Source organism: Phyllobates terribilis, unplaced genomic scaffold (assembly GCF_046119375.1).
Source record: "Phyllobates terribilis strain yellow unplaced genomic scaffold, ASM4611937v1 Scaffold_5__5_contigs__length_657084704, whole genome shotgun sequence".
In the NCBI taxonomy this organism is placed as follows: domain Eukaryota; kingdom Metazoa; phylum Chordata; class Amphibia; order Anura; family Dendrobatidae; genus Phyllobates; species Phyllobates terribilis.
In genome coordinates, this window is record NW_027362765.1 from 16693228 (window position 1) to 16710507 (window position 17280).

Below are 17280 nucleotides of genomic sequence, written 5' to 3' on the forward strand. Positions count from 1 at the left end.
TGTATGAAGTGCTTTACCACATTATTGCTTTAAAACTCTAGTAATTGTATTTTTTGCATGGTGTTTTGTATGTTTTTACACCGGCTCATCTTCTTTCCATTTAGGTTCTTACTATATTGGATACTTATAATTGATCTATATAATTTTCCTGACCCATCAAGGATGGATGGGGACAGAGACAAGATGGCGGAGAGGATATTACACCTCACCCTAGAGATCCTCTTCCGGCTTACTGGAGAGGTGAGAGATTCTGATGACGTCACATTACATCATTCTTATCTATGGGAATAACAGATGGACAGAACTGGAGAGGTGAGGACTCTGGAAATGTTTGTTGTGAGATTTATTAATGTGTCTCTCCATAACCAGGATTACACAGTAGTAAAGAAGACCTCTAGTGAGCACTGTCAGGATCCTGTGTCTGAGGGATGGGGAATAACTATGAACCCAATCACAGGGCCTCCACCTCTCCCCCTGATACACGAGGACTTTAATGACCAGAAGATCCTAGAACTCATCTACAAGATGATTGAATTGCTGACTGGAGAGGTGACACTGCTGGGAATGCTGGGACATTATACAGTAATGCTTTGAAGGGATCAGGGGGTGACTGTATTATTGTATGTGTCAGGTTCCTATAAGGTGTCAGGATGTCGCTGTCTATTTCTCCATGGAGGAGTGGAAGTATTTAGAAGGACACAAAGATCTATACAAGAACGTCATGATGGAGAATCCCCAGCCCCTTACGTCAACAGGTAATAGACAGGACAAAATACACACCACAGCCTATAATTATCTGTATGTAAAGAATGAATTCAGTCCCTGTATATGTTTCCTCCAGTTCTATCCAGTAAGAGGACAACACCAGAGAGATGTCCCAGTCCTCTTCCACAGGACTGTAAACAAGAAGATCCCAATGTTCCTCAGGATCATCAGGTAGATTGAGAGAAAGTGACGTGAGATCTCCCCTATGATGTGTAGACGGCTGTGAAGGTCTTGTGCTCAGTCTTGTTTTATCCACCAGTATTATATGATTTATACTTGTGTAATGAGAATGGTGGAGATGGCAGGATTAGAGCTGATCATAGATGTGACTTCTTCATCTTTCTGTGACTTATACAATATTTGTTTCAGGGTGAAGATCTGACCCATATTGACGCTACAGAGACATATGTGAGGGGTGATGAGTGGTGTAAAGAGGAGATTATTACATATGACTACCCAGGTGAGTAGTGACCATTAAATACAGAGAAGTCACAGATTCTTTTAATGAGAATATATATATATGTATGTTCTGAATCATCACTAATTATTATTATTTATTTTTATAGCACCATTGATTCCATGGTGCTGTACATCTGAGAGGGATTACATACAAAATAGAAATATAAATTTAAATGAACAAACTAACAACGACAGACTGGAACAGAGAGGATAGGAATTTGCCCTTGTGGTCTTTCAGTCTACAGGGTAATGGCGAAGGAGACAGTCGGTTGGAGGTTTCAGCAGCTCTGGTGGTGGTGAGGAGGCAGCAGGGTCATTGCAGGCTGTAAACTTTCTTGAAGACATAGGTTATCAAGTTCCGTCTGAAAGTTTCAAATGTGGTGTACAATTGGAAATGTTGGTGCACAGAATTTCAGAGGAAGGGGGATACTCGGTATAAGTCTTGGATGCGATTGGTTGCAGAACGTACTAGTGTGGTGTAGATAAGAAGGTTTGGCAGGACCGGAGACTACAGTACAGACCAAAAGTTTGGACACACCTCATTTAAATTTTAATTAAATTTAAATATTTTTCTATATTTTCATGACTATGAAAATTGTACATTCACACTGAAGGCATCAAAACTATGAATTAACACATGTGGAATTATATACTTAACAAAAAAGTGTGAAACAACTGAAAATACGTCTTATATTCTAGGTTCTTCAAAATAGCCACCTTTTGCTTTGATGACTGCTTTGCACACTTTTGGCATTCTCTTGATGAGCTTCAAGAGGTAGTCACCGGAAATGGTCTTCCAACAATCTTGAAGGAGTTCCCAGAGATGCTTAGCACTTGTTGGCCCTTTTGCCTTCACTCTGTGGTCCAGCTCACCCCAAACCATCTCGATTGGGTTCAGGTCTGGTGACTGTGGAGGCCAGGTCATCTGGCGTAGCACCCCATCACTCTCCTTCTTGGTCAAATAGCCCTTACACAGCCTGGAGGTGTGTTTGGGGTCATTGTCCTGTTGAAAAATAAATGATGGTCCAACTAAACGCAAACCGGATGGAATAGCATGCCGCTGCAAGATGTTGTGGTAGCCATGCTGGTTCAGTATGACTTCAATTTTGAATAAATCCCCAACAGTGTCACCAGCAAAACACCCCCACACCATCACACCTCCTCCTCCATGCTTCACGGTAGGAACCAGGCATGTAGAGTTCATCCGTTCACCTTTTCTGCGTCGCACAAAGACACGGTGGTTGGAACCAAAGATCTCAAATTTGGACTCATCAGACCAAAGCACAGATTTCCACTGGTCTAATGTCCATTCCTTGTGTTCTTTAGCCCAAACAAGTCTCTTCTGCTTGTTGCCTGTCCTTAGCAGTGGTTTCCTAGCAGCTATTTTACCATGAAGGCCTTTTGCACAAAGTCTCCTCTTAACAGTTGTTGAAAAGAGGTGTCTGCTGCTAGAACTCTGTGTGGCATTGACCTGGTCTCTAATCTGAGCTGCTGTTAACCTGCGATTTCTGAGGCTGGTGACTCGGATAAACTTATCCTCAGAAGCAGAGGTGACTCTTGGTCTTCCTTTCCTGGGGCGGTCCTCATGTGAGCCAGTTTCTTTGTAGTGCTTGATGGTTTTTGCAACTGCACTTGGGGACACTTTCAAAGTTTTCCCAATTTTTCGCACTGACTGACCTTTATTTCTTAAAGTAATGATGGCCACTCGTTTTTCTTTACTTAGCTGCTTTTTTCTTGCCATAATACAAATTCTAACAGTCTACTCAGTAGGACTATCAGCTGTGTATCCACCTGACTTCTGCACAACACAACTGATGGTCCCAACCCCATTAATAAGGCAAGAAATCCCACTTATTAAACCTGACAGGGCATACTTGTGAAGTGAAAACCATTTCCGGTGACTACCTTTTGAAGCTCATCAAGAGAATGCCAAGAGTGTGCAAAGCAGTCATCAAAGCAAAAGGTGGCTACTTTGAAGAGCCTAGAATATAAGACATATTTTCAGTTGTTTCACACTTTTTTGTTAAGTATATAATTCCACATGTGTTAATTCATAGTTTTGATGCCTTCAGTGTGAATGTACAATTTTCATAGTCATGAAAATACAGAAAAATCTTTAAATGAGAATGTGTGTCCAAACTTTTGGTCTGTACTGTATGTGTTGGAAGATTAGTTTGGAGCAGGGCTGTGGAGTCGGTAAGCCAAACCTCCAACTCAGACTCCTCAATGTCCATGACTCCGACTCCCTCATACATGGCTCATGTTTAAGTGATAAATTTACTGTAGCACAGATTAATCTCAGCTAAAAGTCTAGACCCTTAGATCAGGAATAGGACAGACATTAATAGGACATTTCATAATTTTCCCAAATTCTTATGAAAAAATATTCTCCACAAACGGCATTTAACTACTGTACCCAATTTATTATATATTTTAGGAGTCTGAGTTGGTCCATTTTATACCGACTCCGACTCCCACCAAAATGGGCTACAACTCCGACTCCACAGCCCTGGTTTGGAGATATATATATTTATATCTGATTTTTCCCATCTCACTCTAGGGACAGTAATCGGGGTAAGCTGTCTCCATGGCATTCCAAATGAGTTCTTGTCACATGACACAGTTTACTCTTTATTATAACACAGAAACAACAAATAATAAATTGAAGACTAGCAGAAATTCTTTTTAAATTCTTCCCGACATCCGTCATACATGTATAGCACAGCAGGCGACAAGCAAATCACTAAACTGTACATGTACTTTTCAGTGATGGAGGCAGCTCAGGAGAAGAAGACTGTACTTGTCAACTGTATATTTTGGGCTCATACTCATCTGCGTTTAAATCACGGACGAGTGCAATTCGACAAAAAATCAGGTTGCACTCTGACTAATGTTATTGAATGATTGTGTATCTGTGATTTTTTTCTCAGCTCGGATCGGACTGAGAAAAAAATTACAGCATACTGTGAGTGGCCGCGTATATCGGACGAGACTCGACAATGCAAGTCAATGGGTGCGAGAGAAAAAAAATCACACTGCACATGGGCCATGTGTGTGCCGTCTGATTTTTAGGCACCCATCTCATAGGAAACCCGACATTTCATCAGCTAAGTACAGTAAATTCACATCTCGAACTGTCCGAATAGAATAGATTAAAATAGATATATACATAGAATAGATATAAAGATGTCAGTGACATATAATTAGTGCAGTGCATGTGTACATTACTATACATGTATTTAGCTAATAAATAAATTAAAGAAAAAAATGGCATGGGATTCCCCTTACTTTTACTAACCAGCTAGGGGCTGGTGTTCTTATTTTGGGACGGGGCCACTATCCATGGATTTTCCCAGCTTATTAATAACAGCTCCCAGCTGTCTGCGTAGCCTTTACTGATTATAAAAAAGGGGGAACCCAAAAAAAAATGACATTGGGCGCCCCCTATTTTTAATAACCATCAAAGGCTAAACAGACAACTGCGGGCTGATATTAATAGGCTGGGAAGGGGCCATGGATATTGGACCCCCTCGAAGATTTATAACATCTACCCTCAGCTGCCCCAGAAATGTATTAGATGCGCCAATTCTTGCGCTTAGTCTCAGCTCTTCTCACTTGCCCTGGTGCTTTGGCATATGGGGTAACCGTTTTAGGGTGGATGTCCGCTGACATCAAGCCCAGGGGTTAGTAACCCCGTAGTCAAAATGAATAGACTCACACACAGAAAAGTCCTTTAATTGAAAAAAAAACCACTCCCTGACCATTTTTTACCCATTTATTAACCTAAAAATAAAAAAGCAAAGTAATCCTCACCTGTTCGCTGTTAATCCATAATAATGATGTCCCAAGATGATCCCCAACTCTGCTACATCCGGATGGTGTGCTGAGCGGAGACGTGAGAAATGTGACCGATCAGCACGCGGGCTGGAACACAGTGAGAGTAGCGTGTGAACCTTGCTGGAATGATGAGCGGTGACCTAATTAATGTTACCGCCGGTAACAGGCAGCGGTTCTTATGGTAAGCTCTGTGTGAGCCGGCCTGAGAACTGCTTTAACCTTACTGACGTCACCGCTTGCAGCTTGAGAACGTTCTCAAAACTATTACCCCACTTGACAACGCACCAGGGCAAGTGGGAAGAGCTGAGGGTTAGCGCCAGAATTGGCGTATCTAATAGATGCACCATTTCTGGGGCGCCTGAGGGCTGTTATTAGTAGTCTGGGAGGGGACCAATATCTATTGCCCCTTCCCAGCCTTTAAATATCAGCCCGCAGCTGTCTGTTTAGCATTTAACGGTTATTAAGAATAGGGAAGACTCCCACATCATTTTTTTTTTTTTGGTCCCCTTTTTTTTTTTTTTTTTAGAACCAGTAAAGGCTATGCAGGCAGCTTGCAGCAGTTATTAAGAAGCTGGGAAGATCCATGGGTATTTTCCCTTTCCCAGAATAAGAACACCAGCCACCAGCTGTCTGCTTTCCCTCAGCTGGTTAGTAAAAATAAAGGAGATCTGATGCCATTTTTCATTCAAAAAGTATTTATTTAATATGTTTTAAAAGGGTAAACATCCTTTAGTGCCACATGAATGGCAACAAGGGGTGCTAGTTTATTATATGACATTTAATATCTACAGGACATCTCTCATATTTATTCTATTTATCCTATCTATATATAAGATTGTTTTATTACTTAAAAAACTAGCTTTAAATAACAAAGAATGCCAGTATGTAAAAGCTAATGTTAAAAACGAATTGCATACGCATGTCACACGGAAGCTACTTGATAAAAATCATATTGTACTCGCATGACACTCGTCCTACTTTTCAGGAACAACATCAGAGTAATTTTATTTACGCTGAGGAGTGCGAGCCCTTAAGCTGACACTTTTCTGCAACCACCACTATCGATGCTACTGATAATAGTAACAGTGGCATCTTATTGTTTGAAAGAAAATGGGGACCCCTTTTTTTTAATTCCATCAGTGACCCACTCACAGGGGGCTGACTGCTGCTCTGGCTATCCTGCCAGTTACAGTGGCCTGTTATGACCTGCTAGACCCTTCTTATAACAGGCCCTATCTCAGTGTAAAACAAACAGGTATAATGCAATGCAAATATTTTAGGCCAGTGATCAGCCTATTCACTGTTCAAGTCCTGTGCTGAGACTGAGAAAAAAGTTAACCACTTCGCACCAGAGCCTGTTTTTGCCTTCGTGACCAGGCCAATTTTTTCAATTCTGACCACTGTCACTTTATGAGGTAATTACTCTGGAACGCTTCAACGGATCCCCCTGATTCTGAGATTGTTTTTTCGTGCCATATTGTACTTCATGATAGTGGTAAAAATTTCTTCGATATCACTTGCGCTTATTTGTGAAAAGAACGGAAATTTGGCGAAAATGTTGAAAATTTTGCAATTTTCAAACTTTGAATTTTCATGCCATTAAATCAGAGCGATATATCACACAAAATAGTTAATAAATAACATTTCCCACATGTCTACTTCACATCAGCACAATTTTGGAACCAAAATTTTTTTTTGTTAGGAAGCTATAAGGGTTAAAAGTTGACCAGCGATTTCTCATTTTTACAACAAAATTTACAAAAACATTTTTTTAGGGACCACATCTTATTTGAAGTGACTTTGAGGGGCCTTTATGACAGAAAATACCCAAAAGTGATACCATTCTAAAAACTGCACCCCTCAAGGTGCTCAAAACCACATTCAAGAAGTTTATTAACCCTTCAGGTGCTTCACAGGAATTTTTGGAATGTGGAAGAAAACAATGAACATTTAACTTTTTTTCACAAAACTGCTACTTTAACCTCAAATTTTTAATTTTCACAAGGGCAGCCAGAAAAAATGGACCCCAAAATGTGTTGTGCAATTTCTCCTGTGCATGCTGATACCCCATATGTGGTGCAAAGCCACTGTTTGGGCGCACGGCATGGCTCAGAAGGTAAGGAGCGCCATTTGACTTTTGGAATGGAAATTTGACTGGAATTGATAGCGGACGCCATGTTGCATTTGGAGAGCCCCTGAGGTGCCTAAACAGAGGAAACCCCCAACAAGTGACCCCATTTTGGAAACTAGACCCCTCAAGGAACTTATCTAGATGTGTGGTGAGCACACTGAACCCCCAGGGGCTTCACAGAATTTTATAATGTTGAAGTGTGAAAATAAAAAAACACATTTTTAACACAAAACTGCTACTTTAGCCTCAAATTTTTAATTTTCACAAGGGCAGCCAGAAAAAATGGACCCCAAAATGTGTTGTGCAATTTCTCCTGAGCACGCTGATACCCCATATGTGGTGCAAAGCCACTGTTTGGGCGCACGGCATGGCTCGGAAGGTAAGGAGCGCCATTTGACTTTTGGAATGGAAATTTCACTGGAATCGATAGCGGACGCCATGTTGCATTTGGAGAGCCCCTGAGGTGCCTAAACAGAGGAAACCCCCAACAAGTGACCCCATTTTGGAAACTAGACCCCTCAAGGAACTTATCTAGATGTGTGGTGAGCACATTGAACCCCCAGGGGCTTCACAGAATTTTATAATGTTGAAGTGTGAAAATAAAAAAACACATTTTTAACACAAAACTGCTACTTTAGCCTCAAATTTTTAATTTTCACAAGGGCAGCCAGAAAAAATGGACCCCAAAATGTGTTGTGCAATTTCTCCTGAGCACGCTGATACCCCATATGTGGTGCAAAGCCACTGTTTGGGCGCACGGCATGGCTCGGAAGGTAAGGAACGCCATTTGACTTTTGGAATGGAAATTTCACTGGAATCGATAGCGGACGCCATGTTGCATTTGGAGAGCCCCTGAGGTGCCTAAACAGAGGAAACCCCCAACAAGTGACCGAATTTTACAATCTACTCCTCTGTATAAATTAATCTAGTGGTGGGAAAATAAGTAGATAGGTAAATGGTCACTAAACCCATAGATGAATTCCCAGAGAGGTGCCATTTCCAAAATGGGGTCACTTCAGGGGGGATTCTGCTATTCTGGCACTTTTCAGAGGCGCTAAGTACCAGAATTAAAGAATCCCCCCTGAAGTGACCCCATTTTGGAAATGACACCCCTCTGGGAATTCATCTATGGGTTTAGTGACCATTTTAACTCAATGGATGATTTCCAGAAACAAGCACGCAATGGAAGGTTTAGATTCTGGAGAACCCCACCCACCCACCCCTGGAAATTAAGTGAGCTCTACTCGAATGTGTCATTCACTAAATGAACCAAATGTTTGAATGACAAATTGGTATACATTTTTACAGTTTAAAAACGTGGTTCTGTGTGGAAGATTTTAAAGCAGTCAGTGACGCATAAGGCTGGCAATGATGGGTATTGTGGGCAATAGTAGCGGGTATCACGCCTCATTCCTCTCTTACATACACGACATCTTTTCTGGGGGTTCCTTCTTGTTTCCGCTGCTGGAATAAGTGCAATAAAATGTCGCTCAGTGAGTCTTTTCACATCCTCAGATTCTAATGGATGAGCGGGGCTAACACTTTGAAAAACAAGATTTTCAATTACCTTTTCTTGATAGTCAAGAAAAGGATCTGAATTTCCTGCTTTTTTGTACAACACAAAAGAATTGTATGTGGCCACCTGAAACAAATAAATAACCAACTTTTCATACCAGGTATAGGACTTTCTTGATACCTGGTATGGCTGTAGAACCTGGTCTGCAAGGTCCACACCCCCCATGTGTTTGTTGTAGTCAATGACTGACACAGGTTTTTGCTTCGGAGTGGTGGATCCTAGTTCTACAGTGGCCCTTGTGGAATCTGTGTGGATCGAGCTGAGGACAAAAATATCCCTCTTATCCCTATACTTCAGGGCAAGCAGCTCTCCGTTGCGTACAGCCCGACTGCCCCTTTTGAAACTTTTGGTTGACCAATGGTTGTGGAAACCCCTGACGGTTTTTACGGATGGTCCCACAAGCCCCGATGTTGTGTTCAACCAGACTTTTAAATAGGGGTATACTGGTGTAATAATTGTCCACGTACAGATTGTAGCCTTTTTGAAAAAAATGGACTTATCAGCTCCCAAACTATTTTTCCAGATGTCCCCAGATAAGTAGGGCATCCTGGTGGGTTTAGTTGGCTATCTTTCCCCTCATATATGCGGAAAGCGGATGTGTATCCGGTTGAACTTTCGCACATTTTATAGAGCTTTATTCCAAACCTTGCCCTTTTAGATGGGATAAATTGCCTGAAGTGCAGTCTTCCTTTGAATTTTCCAAGGGACTCATCTATAGAAATATTTTGTGTTGGGGTGTAGAGCCTTAAGAATTTTTCTGACAAATTTTCAATGATGGGTCTAATTTTATATAACCTGTCATGTTCTGGGGCATTTCTGGGCAGGCATTGACTATTGTCGTTAAAATGCCAAAACCGCATGAGCATTTCATAACGGGTCCTAGTAAGAACAACTGAAAACATAGGGGTGGCTTGAACAGGGTGGTTGGACCAGTAGGATCGAATGCTCAGTTTTTTAACAAGCCCCATGGCAAATGTAAGTCCTAAAAAATTTTTTATTTCCGGGACATTAGTTGGTGTCCATAAATTTGCCCTAGCATAGTAACATCTGGGATTCTGGCTTATGAATTGGGACGCATATAAATTTGTTTGCACGACAATATGCTCTAGCAAGCTGTCTGTAAAAAACAAATTAAAAAAATGAATTGGTCCAAAATCTTCCACCTCCACATTTATACCAGGAGTGGCGTTGAAATCAGGGCTGAATGGAGCAGCCGAATCCGAAGCCTCCCATCTGGGAAATGCTAGATCATGTGGCAACGCCCCTTGTACACTGGCGTGCGCCAATTCACTGGTAGCAGGGACAGCGCTTGTACTGGGCAGTGTTCCCTGATTTGGAGACGTTTCTCCAGTAGCGCTATTTGCCCCTATTGCTGTACTGGTCCTTGGGCTTGAGGATGGACCAGAATCACTGCTCATTTCTGAGCTCTCAGTGTCGCCGCTACTAAAGCCCTCAAAATCCACATCTCCATCTGAGATTGCGCTGTCATCAGTGTCAGAACATAGCAGGGCATACACCTCCTCTGCGGTATAAGTCTGACGGGCCATTTTATTTTTAAATTTTTTGACTGGACTGAACGGACGGGACTGAACGGACTGACTGACTGACTGACAGGACTGACTGACTGATCTGACAGGACTGACTGACTGATCTGACAGGACTGACTGACCTGACAGGACTGACTGACTGATCTGACAGGACTGACTGATCTGACAGGACTGACTGACTGACAGATCTGACAGGACTGACTGACTGATCTGACAGGACTGACTGACTGATCTGACAGGACTGACTGACTGATCTGACAGGACTGACTGACTGATCTGACAGGACTGACTGACTGATCTGACAGGACTGACTGACAGGACTGACTGACCTGACAGGACTGACTGACTGACTGACTGATCTGACAGGACTGACTGACTGACAGATCTGACAGGACTGACTGACTGATCTGACAGGACTGACTGATCTGACAGGACTGACTGACTGATCTGACAGGACTGACTGACTGATCTGACAGGACTGACTGACTGACTGACCCTAACTCTTACTTTCTTTTTTATTTTATTTTTTCACTTTTACTGTGGCAAGGCTGACAGCTCTTGTCACACTGTTTCTCCTCTGCTCTCTCACTGAGATCGGAGGAGAAACAGTGTATTTATCAGCCAGATCGCCCGGGAAAGTTTGTTGCTAAAACAAACTTCCCTAGTGATCTCTCTGATTGGCTGGTGTGACGCTGACATCATCGAGACCTGAGCCAATCAGGTCTCGATGATGTCAGAGGTCACAGCACCGGGATCCCCGCCGCTACTAAGGTATGTGGGGGGTCCCGATCGCCGACCACCGGCTGTCACTATCTTTTAAATGCCGCGATCGCTTTGGATCGCGGCATCTAGAAGATAGGAACAGGTTAACATCATGGGGACCACCCACCGTTTTTAAACGTCGGCACTGCACAGAGCCCAGCAAGCGCCGACGTTTATATACAGTGGGGCGTCGCAAAGCGGTTAACTAAAATTTGTAAAAATTAAAAATAAAGTAATAAAACAATTGTGGAAAATGTGTTTAAATTTTTAAAACACAGTTTTTTTGGAAATTCAAAAATAAACAAAACAAAGTAAAACATAGCTGGTGTTACCGCCTTCAGAACAACCTGAACTAATAAAATGTCACACTATTTAACCTGTCTGGTGAAAACAGAAAAAAAAAAAAAAAAAAAATTGTCAAAATGCTGTTGTTTCATCATACTGCTACACAAAAAGTGTGTGTGGGGGGGTTATGTAATAAATAGTGGTATCACTGAAAATGTCAACTCATCCGGCAAATGCAAGCAAATATGGCTCTGTTGGCTAAAAAAAAAAAAATAGATTTTACTGTAAAAAGTAGAAAGACAAAAAAAAATCCCAACAATAAAGTTTTCTTATCACTTTTACTGTGATTTTTGTTCATTTTGCTTCCCAAGTTGAAATAAAAAAATTATATGCCTCAAAATCTTCCAATAAAGCCTCGAGCTCATCTTGCCGAAGACAAGCCCCAACTTCATTCTGTAATCTGCTGGTGGAACAATAGGGGATTCCAATGTTGCTAGTAGCAGAAAGGTTCTGGAGAAGTAATAATTTCCAAAAACCATTCCAGCCAAATTGGCATCCCCAACAGCACATGCTTCGCGCTTCTGAGCCCTACATGGTGCCCAAATAGCAGTTAGTGTTTATATATATATTGGCACTGCTGTCTTGGGTGGGGAGAACCCACTTAACAATTAACTGTAAGATTGTGATCTATTTCACATCACTGTCTTAGTTAAAATTCAAATTTTGCTTCATGCCTTATAATTTTATGGGTATTTTTAAATAATAAGGATGTAAAATATCTATATAAATTACAGTTAATAATATTATTCAAGAATAATAAAATAATTTTCACTCTTGGCAGATGGCTGTCCCAGGAGCTCAGAGGGACATTGGATATCTTTAGATTGTAAAGAAGATAATTGTGGTGTCACACAAGATGCATATGAAGAACATGTCACAATTCCAAATACAGCCCATCACAGCAAAGATCTATCATCTGATCCTTTTGAACAGGTCCTATTTTCTGATTCATCACAGAATATTAAGAAAAGTAAATGTCACAGAAAACGTGTCCTAAATCAAAGAAGTCCCACAGGGCAGAAGCCGTTTTCCTGTTCAGATTGTGGAAAATGTTTTAACCGGAAATGGAGCCTTGTAGTACATCAGATAATTCATACAGGCGCAATGCCATATTCATGTTCAGAATGTGGGAAACTTTTTAATAATAAATCAAGTCTTGTTAGACATCAGTGGGTTCACACAGGGGTGAAGCCGTATTCATGTTCTGATTGTGGAAAATGTTTTAAACTGAAATGGTGTCTTGTAGCACATCAGAGAATTCATACAGGTGCAATGCCATATTCATGTTCAGTGTGTGGGAAAGCTTTTAATAATAAATCAAATCTTGTGAGTCATCAGTGGGTTCACACAGGGGTGAAGCCATTTTCATGTTCAGAATGTGGGGCGCTTTTTACTGACAAATCATCTCTTATTAAACATTTAAATATTCACACAGGGGTGAAGCCATATTCATGTTCAGAATGTGGGAAATGTTTTAACCAGAAAGGAAATCTTATTACACATGAGAAAAGTCACATAGGCTTGAAACCATTTTCTTGTGAAGAATGTGGAAAATGTTTTAGTGAGAAATCTATTCTTCATAGACATCAGAGAATTCACACAAGTTCAAAACAATACTCATGTTCAGAATGTGGAAAGTGTTTCAATCGGAAATCATGTCTTGCTACACATCAGAGAATTCACACAGGGGGAAAGCTGTATTCATGCTCAGAATGTGGGAAATGTTATACGACTAACTCAAGTCTTGTAAGACATCAATGGGCTCACTCAGGGGTGAAGCCGTTTTCATGTTCAGAGTGTGGGAAAAGTTTTAGCCAGAATTCAGATCTTGTTAGACATCAAAGAACTCACACAGGGAAAAAAACATTTTTATGCCCATAATGTAAGATATGTTTTACCAAGAGATCAAGTCTTATAGACTATCCAAAAACTCACACAGGGCAGAAGCCACTTCAATGTACTATATGCGGAAAGTGAGACCATGAATAAGGCTTACTGCCAAAACCCATAGGTCCTTTCCTGATACCTTCTTTCTTGCTACTTTACCAGTTACCATTCCTGGAAGTTTTTAATGAATTAATAAATGCTACTTTTTTATATACTTACCTGGGATGATATATTCCACGCTGTATGCTTCCCTTTACCTTTCTTATGCGGAAAGTGTTTTAACCAAAAGCAATCTCTAAATTGCCATTAAGAATCTCACACAGGGTTCCAGCCAGAGCTCATCAAACTTCAGTTTCAAACTCTAAACTTTGGCCCCCAAAATAGTAGCTCAAGTATGGGTAGTAATTAGCACCCATTCAGATGTCACTGAAATCTCCCCCTACACTCCCTTGTTGTACAGTAGCCAATTACCTCAGCTAGTGGACCATACCATTCATGAGTTTTGGACATGGAAGGGTCTCAAGTATTTAGTCCAACTTTTTGTTAAATTCTCTTTCCCTACTTTTGATATCTTAAAATATAAATATGACCTGCCTAATTTTACCTTCTTTCAGTTTCTCCGGTTCAGACACTCCTATGGTGTGCAGTTTGGCTCCCTTCAAGTGTAATTGGGACTCTCTAATTTGGAGTCGTTACCAATATCAATTGATCTGGCTAAACCCTAAACATGTACAGTATACGTAGTATCCTATCTACGTCTGCTACTGAACCTTTCGATAGTGTGCTAGTGAAATGGAGGGGAGGCTCTGGTTAGTCTTGAGGGCAGCAATTTGGGGAAATTAGTGGATTATTTCCTGCCCTTTGGGATAAACTCCAGAGATGTTTATTATATTACAGATTTGTACATATTGTAAAGTATACTACACCAAATTCAACTGCAAAAAAATGGGAAGCTTTGACTTGGATCTTTGTGGATCTTTGTTTTCCCATGTAGAGGAGTACAGTGAATTTTCATTTATGCTGCCTGGTCCTACCATAAATCGACCTGGTCAGAAATGGTCCTGTTTCTGCACACTTTGAGTTCCCTAAGGTCCTCTCTCCACAAGTATGCTTTCATAGGCACCTTGGATGAAATTGTCCAGGGTTCGTATGAAAGGCTTTCGTATACTTTTTTTCTGTGCCTGAAAAGTGGTTATAATGCACTGAAAATTGACATACTCCACCATTATTATTATGCTTTGCTTTTATAGTGCCATCATATTCTGCAGCGCTTTACATATATTATCATTGTCCCCATTGGGGCACACAGTCTGAATTCCCTTTCAGTATGTCTTTGGAGTGTGGGAGGAAAGCGGTGTACCCAGCAGGAAACCCACGCAAACACAGGGAAAACATACAAACTCCTTGCAGATGTTATCTCTGGTTGGATTTGAACCCAGGACCACAGCACTGCAAAGCAACAGTGCTGCCCATTATCCCACTGCGTCCTGCGTCAATTTGGTTAACAAATCTTTCTATAGACTACGCTAAATGTCCAGAAAATAGGCAAATAAATTTGAGAAAATCTGGTTGTTTTGGCTAGAGTCAGTGACTACGGATGTTTCTGAGACATCTTCCCCAACCGTCAATTAACTAGGTTTATTGTTGTCGTTTAATCTATTCTCTACACTACTTCTTTGGGTTTGGAGGGGGAACTGTGTATGTGTGAATGTGGTATTATTGTCATGTAAGTCATACAGATCATTTGGTCCTGGGCTGTTGAGGCCTTTCCTATACACCTGAGCCTGAGCTACGACCAGTCCTCCTACTAAATTGTGACGTTAATTTTCTAAGTGTTCTACGCTATCATCTGTCTGTCCATCATTATGATGATCGTGTTCTCATTTTTACATGTCTGTTAAAAAGAACAAACACTTTATTTGCTTTATATACATGTTCTTGTTCTTTATTGTTATAAATGAAAAAAAAAACTTTTAATTAAAAAATCTCACACAGGAAAACATTTTCATGTCCAGAATGTTTGAAATGTTTTGTGAACATATCACATCTACTTAACTATGAAATGCATCAAAGTGTTTTGGCCAGAAAACTGGCGTAAAACAGTTTCAAAAGTCACAACATCATTGTGAGTTTTGGTGTTTTCACGCCAGTTTCAAGCATCTCGTTCAATATCGGCTGAGAATGAAGGAGCTGGGATGTGGCATTTTCAGAAAAGCGCTGACGTTTTGTATGCAGGAAATGCTCCTCCACTCCTTGACAGGAATAACATTTCTGGCTAGGTGCACGGAAGCGCATGCCACTGACAAGATGTGTCGAATTCAATAAGCTGTGTACAACACTTAATTAATTCGGTGCATCCTATTCCTGTATAGTCCTCATTAATACTGGAGTACGAGTAATTCACATTATGCTTTTTAGAAGAAGCCTGAAGGTTTTGTTGCAAAATTGGCAGATATTCGGAACTGTTCATATTTCCTTTTACCTTAACTAAAGCACTAGTTGCAGCAGCAGAAAAGCAGCTCCAAAGCATAATACAGCCTCTACCATGCTTCACTATGGGTATGATGTTGCTTTAGTGATGCAGTGTTGGTTTGCGCAAACATATTTGGAAATTATGGCCAAAAAATGTAACCATGGTCTCATCAGACCGTAACACAAAACATAGTCAAGCTTGGATGTTTTCCTTTGTAAGAAAAGGCTTCAATTTTTGCCACCCTACCCTCACAGGCCAGACATTAAGAATTCGGGAGCTTGTTGTCACATTCACTGCACAGCCAGTACTTGCCAGAAATTTCTGCAGCGCCTGTGCTGTAGGAATCTTGGCAGCCTTCTGGACCAATTTTCCTTGTCTTTTCATCAATTTGAGGGTTGTCCAGTTCTAGATAATGCCGCTGTTGTGTCAAATTTAAGCCACTGCTTGATATCTGCTCAATGTTCTATGGTATATCTAATGCCTTTTTTGTGTCTTTCCCCTGACTGATGTGAGCAAAATCCACTCTCTTCTATACCTTTTGAACTCCAAATTAATAAGATTTGTTTTACGAGTGCTCAGGAAAGCAATACAGGACAGCCTTGCACAGTGTACTCAGGACTTCTGCTTTATGAGCACATTTAGGCACTTTAAATAGTGTCACAGACAAAGGAAAAATTAATTCCGAACTATGAGCCAATAGGAACTTTAGGGGCGTGAATAGAAATGTTAAATTTTGACGCCCATCAGTGTTACTTTATCACCATTAGACGGGTTACAAGAGTAAATGAATACCACAGCCACAAAATAGATCCTGTACTCTAACATTCCCCCTTTAGTGACCAATTATGGGTATCTCAGGAGGGTATATAGGTGCTACCCACATCCACTTTCCTACGTGCTTGACCCCAGTTCCCTACCTGAACACCTATAATTATATATGTGTCAACAATGGATCTCTTCACGTCTGAGGTTCGTAATTTATAACCAGGGGATCTTTGACAAGGTTTATATTATACATGTACCTTGATCACCTTGGGTATAACATAGATTAGAGATTTTATGGCTACTGTACCAACAAAGAAAACAATACCAGCTGCATATTATTTATTATTATGGCGCCATTTATTCCATGGCGCTTTACATGTGAAAAAGGGGGTATACATAGCAAAAACAATTACAAAAATCTTGAACAAAAACACAACAGCAAACTGGTACAGGAGAAGAGCGGACCCTGCCCATGAGTTCTCATATAGGTTTTTGTGATCCCTGAGAGTCACCGGCTTACACCTTTTGAAGTATTCAAATTCACAGGACTGTGAGTGCAAATCCAACAGTCCCTAGGTGACGTATTAGTGTCTATGTCTTTTAAGAGTACCTTGTGATGTCTGAAAAAACTTGTTATCCCAGCCATCATTCAATCATCTTTAAGAACCTAATTCAATGTCCTTTCTAGGGGCAATAATGCTGCTACCCACATAAGAACAGGCAAAAATATCAT

The 17280-nt window shown here is 40.8% G+C and overlaps 1 protein-coding gene across 1 annotated transcript in view; it reads left to right on the top strand.

Annotated features, from left to right (window-relative positions):
* Positions 1-15301, top strand: part of LOC141270536 (uncharacterized) — a 31087-nt gene extending 15786 nt beyond the window's left edge. Inside the window, exons 2-7 of the mRNA XM_073680584.1 lie at positions 105-240; positions 370-549; positions 632-755; positions 842-936; positions 1135-1225; positions 12204-15301. Of these exons, the coding sequence (XP_073536685.1) occupies positions 105-240; positions 370-549; positions 632-755; positions 842-936; positions 1135-1225; positions 12204-13303 (1726 nt within the window). The 3' untranslated portion in view covers positions 13304-15301. The remainder of the gene's footprint in view (positions 1-104; positions 241-369; positions 550-631; positions 756-841; positions 937-1134; positions 1226-12203) is intronic.
* Positions 15302-17280: the final 1979 nt, after the last annotated feature.